The following is a 6,720-nucleotide window of genomic DNA, read 5'->3' as shown; positions in this document are numbered from 1 at the left end:
TAAAATAAATTAATCAATAATAATGTAAATAATTATTGATTAATTACGATATTAGAAAACTTTGATATTTGGTAAATTATCATATTGACTAAAAAGATGTAAGTAATTAAAAAAGAACCATAATATTATCTAATGAATTATTCATATTAATTTCAATTTTAATGTTTATTTGTACTTTTTTTTAAATTAAAAAACAAAATATATATGGTATATACATGTCACAAGTTATCTACGTGATAACCATATATATATATATATTCGTAAAAAGTTTAGTTGTGACTACATTATTGGCCATAACGCTGGTTCAAATTAGTAGTAATCAGAAGAATTTATTCAGATAAAATTTAAAAGTACTTTATCAAAATAAATAAATATAGAATTAGTATAAAATTTTATTTAGAAAATAATGCAAACCTTACAAGAAGTCACAAAATATTTTATCCTAAATAACACTTCAAATAAAAAATTTAATGTTTTGTGCATTTTCACATTTCTCAATTGGGCAACTTTTGGTCATAAAAGATTTTCAGCAGAATGATAATAAGAAGAAAGACTGTAATTCCGCAAACCTTTATATACACACACACACATATATATATATATATTATTCGGGCTTACCATGTGGGCATTTTGATCTTCAAAGGGCCATATTTGACCTAATAGAAAATCAAATCGGGTTAAAAAGAACTTTGTAAGAGAAAAGGAAGAAGAAGACAGAGAGGTCGGCTTTTGCTTTCTCATTTGGTAGTAAGTAGCCCGGGGAAAGTGCACTCTTCCTGTCTTACCCTACTCTCTCTCTCTCTCTCTCTCTCTCTATATATATATATATATATATATACATGTATGTATATATAGATGCATAAAAACTCTGATATTATAATATCATGGGAAGTGGGGAAAGGATGGGAAGTTCTTTTTTTAAAGAAGAAAGAATTTTTTAAAATGAATAGAAGAGAAACCTCCTTCCCGATCAGGACACCACCCAATCCCAAACCCACCTACAAGTCAAGTCAACTTTTATCTCCACATTTCAATTATTATTTCATCTGTGTAATAAATAAATAAATTATATATATTCCCAATTAGGAAAAAAATGGAACATGGGAAAACTAAGTATATAAACATATACATATATGTACATAATAACACAGAATCATAGCCAGAGAAGTCAATCCGAGGGTGGGAGTGGCAGTTCATGCAAACCAAAAGCGAGTAGCTAATCCGAAGATCTTTGATTTGCACTAATTATGCTACACAATTGTGATGCAGTGAGAAAGCTTGTGCAAGGCTTCCTTTCACACCAAAAATTTTAAAAGAAAAAACATTTCTGCCCAATCTAACCCTTAATTTTCAGGGCCTGAAAATGTATTTTTTCTTACCCTATAAAATTATAAAAATTTACAGAAGAATTTTACACTTAGTAGTTGCCACATTCTCAAAAAGATTATGCATATAAACCCTAATTTCAATGTGATTCAACATACCTTCAGCTTTAGTACCCTGCATGAGCACCCAGTAAGACTTACTCCTGTGCCAGTCCTGATTTTTTTTTACCAGGCTGGTGAATTGAAGTAGCAATTTCCCAAACAGCCCTTAGTTGTAAGTCCTTCAGCCAAGAAAGTTATGGAGAAGCTGGCATACCAATAACATCCCTTCCGAAATGCCGATTCTGAACCTCAAAGCTTCCCATTACAAATCCCTCGTTACTTGCTTCAAGACCAAGGCCAAATCGCTGAGCTGCGTTTATAGAGAAGGGCTCCGATAAACCAATCCCATTATTCTGGTGGAGACCTAGTGTTAAGGAAACACTGCTACTTCCACCAGCCATGCTTACACCAACAGAAGGATGATTTGACAAGCTGTTGTAAGACGACAAGTTCAACAGCCCACTTCCCATGCTCACTTGATCGGCGAGTTCATTCCTGGTTCGTTTTGATGGTGTGTCTTCAACCCTTTGTGTCGAACAGGATGGATTTTCTGAAACAAGAGAACCTGAAATTAAATGGTCATTTGACCTGTTCACATTTCGATCCTCCTTTTGCAAGGCTTTTTGAGCTTGTCGTGTTTCCAGCATATGTATTTCTTCCACCATTGGCTTCCAGAGCCTTACTCTTGCATTAATAAACCAATTTGAAACCTAATTCACAAGTTCATGCAATAAATAGATAAAAGACACGGAAGTTAGAATAAATGTCACTTAGAAGTAATTTGTTTCTGGAGCAATGCAAAAAGATGATAAATGGCACACCTGGCTTCGTGACAGACCGGTCTGTTTTGCCAGCATTAACTTGTCTGTATCAGTGGGATAACTGTAAAATAAACAGTACATGAATATATAAGATTGATGTTCTTGTATGCATGGATGAAAACACATCTAATAATCAAAAGGGTTGTAGCACAGACAGGACAAATATGTTGTTAAGAATGACAGAATAAGAGAAAGTGCATATAAATATCTACCAATCCATGAATGGTTCATGGTAATTTAATTACTTACGGATGCAAAAAGTGTTCAAATAACCATGCCCTGAGAACTGTAACAGCACGCTCAGGAAGCCCTCTTTGTGGTCGCCAAACAGGTTGATGTTCAACAAATCCAGAGTTGTGAACAGGTCTCTGGTTATAGAGGCTTCTATCGGTGTTTCGGAACCTTGGACCTTCGTCCTTTCCAAGGTTTACTTGACTATGATCTTTATTGGTGAACTGAAGCTGGTCAGCAATTGCATTCTTCAAGAATCTGAAATGTTTAGACATGGCTTTCAGGGCCAAGTTTGCATAGGGAGCCACATTGCTAAGCCCTGCAACATACTCGAAAGATGCCACGACAGCCTGCATTTGTTGATAGTAGTGCTTGTACCTCCTGTAAACCTAATTCAAGAGAAAAAAGAAATAGTTACTAAAGAAATTATCGACCATTGAGAAATTTATTAATCGAACTCTTCGTACATCAGTGACATTTAAGTGACACCAGAATATTATATTGAAGATAACATATCAAACACACTTGAACTTCACAAACAAATATATAATCCTAAAACAATTACTCATCCAGTCAGTTCACTGCATTCACTAAACAAAATAAGAAGCCAGCAGAGAAGTGAACCGAAACGAATATTTTGTTTATTGTCCTTTCTCTTCAAGAAAAAAACAATAACAGTATTAACGCAGAAAGATCCAATCAGGGTTGACACGCATAAAAGAACCCCAAATTTGATCCAAACAAATGCTTTAAGAGGGTATACAGGAGATAAGGAAAAGCAAATTCACTGTTCGGAAAGAAGAAACCTGGCCACATACGTGGTCTTTTTTGGCCGAATATTCACAAAAGACTTAGCTAATACAATGCACTGCCCACTTGTTAATAGGATCAGCCTAACATAATACTACCCTTCAGTTCATATTAAACTTGAAAACTTCAGCTTCGAACATGTGAGGTTAGACAATAGCATGTACTTAAGATGTCACACACTCTCATAATGGAGTTAGTGACTTGAGTATTAGTGCTAACCTAATCTATCTTAGAAATGTGAGATTAAGAACTGAGTTTGATGTTAATTAAATATATTCTATTAAGTTTCTTTCCTTGCAGAAATATTAGTAGAAGAAATCAATATTCTTCTAATTAAAAATACATACAACTCCCTTCAAATATACATATACTGCTACCATAGTAAAAACATTGTCACTAAATTAGTTTGCTCGAGCTCTTAGACCATTTTCTAAAAGTAAGATAAGATTTTATTAAACTAAAGAAGCTATTACAAAACACCATCTGTACCATGAATATCCAAGAAAAACAATACTAGATTGTGAACAAATCATAGACAGCCACAAATAGGATCTAGATCCTTAAATCTACTTCAAACTAAAAATGAGTTTACGTCAAGCAGCAACTAAGGACAACATGTTTGTGTCCATAGCTCCTGGATTCTAAATAACCACAGGTTAATTATGAACCCAGTATAAGTTACTGATGTTCCTTAGAAAATTGTATTAGTAATGAGAGATCCAAGCGCAACAAGAGCTATTTTCAAATTCAAACTTGTAAGAATAATCATTAACTTATATGTGAACACAAAGAACTATGTTGTGGCTGACTAAAGAACAAAATAAATCCAAATTAACAGCACCATATATAAACATGGCACGCAATTCAAGTGTTTTATATTTGCTATAGGCATATCTTGGCACTGAAATCTTGTAACAAAGTCAACCAAGAATATTGACTAGTACTGAGATAAAGTCAAAATTTGAGAACGCTAATAATGTCATGATAATTAGTATGATGTTTGGAAGCCACCTAACACTTAATCATGTGTAAATAGAAACAGATGAGAAATCAACTTTCACGAGAAGAGAAAAGAACAAAGAAATAGGAATAATCAGAGGACAACTCTTTTTGAACTCTTTTAAAATGCCAGATTCATATTCTAGACCTTGTCATTTGCTGGTTGTAATCATTAATTAAAATAAATTGAATTTAGAGAGGGATCCCACAAAAAGGGGAGACACCCTTATTATATACTCATCGACTCTTCATTAGGTTTGGAACGGCATAATGCTTCTCAGGCTCTTTTTAGATTTTTTTAAGAGGATAAATCTTTTCACAAGGATTCTTTCAGCCACTTTATGCACACTAAGCCCCCCTAAACCTGGTGAGATTATTGTGTCACCTATTAGAACTCTTCCCATGGCTGTCAGACACTTTATAATCCCAATCTTCGTGCATATATTCCCTTCTATCAACTTTTACAAAAAGACAATTTCTGTGATCATCCACGCCATCTATCCCTCGACTACAAGAATCATATTCACATAGAATACACAGTTTAAGACGCAATATAATATTATATATATATATATATTAGTAGGAAGGAAAATTAAAAAGCTTTCAATAATGTACAATTATTAGCTAAAAGAAGGTCTTCTTAATTGTTTAATTAATTAATTAACTAATTAATGTCTCTGGCATGTAACTCATGCCAAAGTAGTACCCACGAATTGCATGATGGTTAATTTATGAAGTGATTCCCGGCCAACACAATAAAGAATGTCCCCCTTCAATGAATAAATAAATATATATATATATATACACACACACACACACACATATAGAGTACAAGCACGAAATCGACATTAATAGTAGCAAAACTTTTGGATTTCATGGAGGAAAATCTGCTTAGATATATAATAGGTTAGACAACATGGATCCAGAACCAGAATTACTACTATCCTTAAGACAGTTATTACTCCATACTGTTCATCAAGATGGGAAAGCTCACAAGGCCAAGAATAGATATTATCTCAAACATGAGCTACAGTATTTAAGCGACCAAAGATCTCAATTATTAGCTAAAATGCAGAAGAGGAAACACCCGTGGGACAGTCTTAATTAACAATGTCCAATTAGAGAAGTATACCTCGTCGAGCATTGAGATTAGTCTGGATTTCTTTCTTCGGTTCTCACCTCCATCCCCACTACCGAGTGGGTCATCGTTAATTCCACTTCCACTCAGAGTTTCTACAGGAGGATCCATCAAAGATGAATCAGCAGTGATTTTCTCCGAGTAAACGCCTCGACCAACATCGCAAAATTCTTCAAGCAACTGCTGTGCGGGTTTCAAGAACCTTGACCCCTTCAAAATTGAAGCATAACCCGTGAACGGACCAAGAGGAACCGAGCTTCTCGATACGTCGTCGTTAGAGGTGGAACCAGGAACCATGCTGTAGCCACCACCACAAACCTTATTACTGCCGTAAATTGAAGACCCGTATCTTTGTATATTAAGCTCTAAAGGAAGACTGGTTTGGTGGGCATGGTGAGAAGATAAAGACAAAGACAACCCCCGACCGTTGTTATTATTATTGCTCGACTCGTGGGCTAAAGACAAAGGTTCCGGCTTGTAAACCACTACTTCACCAGCAGTACCGCCATTGTAAGACTGGTCAAGATCTCTAAGGGTTTGAAGATTTTGTGGGGTGTAGAAGAACGGGATATTGTTGTTGCTGTTATTGTTAATATCGTGAATCGATGTAGGGTTAATCGCCAAAGATGAGTGGGGGTCCAAGTAAGGGTGATGAGAAGCGGATCCAACAAAACCCACTAAATTCATACCTTCTTCCTTGACATTAACACAAACGGGGTTCCCTTTACAACCCGAAAGCTGATTGTTGACGTGGTGATGAAAATCATGGCCGCCGGCGTTTAGCAAATGATCTGAGGAAAGAAGTGAGGGATCGTATAGGGGGAGTAAACCCGCGCAGCCTTGAAGATTCTCTACGCAAGCCGTTTGGTTTTGGGCCACAATTCTGAGCTTATCTCTTCTGCTTTGTTGTGGGACATGGTAAGGTTCAAAACTCTCCGCCATACCCACAAACCAAACCACTACTAGTCTAGTAGTTGTAAATTCAAGAGAGAGAAAGAGAGAGAGAGAGACAGAGAGATGGGTTGATGGGTATGGAAAAGAAAAACTAAAGAAGAGGATGATAAAAGAAAGAGATCAACAGTGAAAAAGATGTGGTGACGGTGAAATGAAAGGTTATCATGATCCTCTGAGCTGAAAATATGGCAGACTGTGGACTCAGTTTAGCAGACACAACAGAGAGGAGAGAGAGAGAGAGAGAGAGAGAGATACGTGAAGAGATTTTGAGAGCGGTATGGTGTTATTGTTGTTCACTTGTTTACACTCACTCGCATACACAACAATTACACAACAAAAT

The 6,720-nt window shown here is 35.7% G+C and overlaps 1 protein-coding gene across 1 annotated transcript; it reads right to left on the bottom strand.

The window, feature by feature from the left end:
* Nucleotides 1-1,213: 1,213 nt before the first annotated feature.
* LOC110814265 (BEL1-like homeodomain protein 9) lies at nt 1,214-6,720 on the bottom strand. Its single transcript, XM_088209622.1, is given in 5 exon segments — nt 1,214-1,638; nt 1,640-2,137; nt 2,249-2,309; nt 2,498-2,868; nt 5,421-6,720. Coding segments are annotated over 5 exon segments (1,908 nt in total). The 5' UTR covers nt 6,369-6,720; the 3' UTR covers nt 1,214-1,608.

Source organism: Carica papaya, chromosome 8 (genome assembly GCF_054855325.1).
Source record: "Carica papaya isolate Zhongbai chromosome 8, ASM5485532v1, whole genome shotgun sequence".
NCBI lineage: Eukaryota > Viridiplantae > Streptophyta > Magnoliopsida > Brassicales > Caricaceae > Carica > Carica papaya.
Note: the sequence above shows the minus strand (reverse complement) of the source record. Positions and strands in the feature narration are given on the sequence as shown.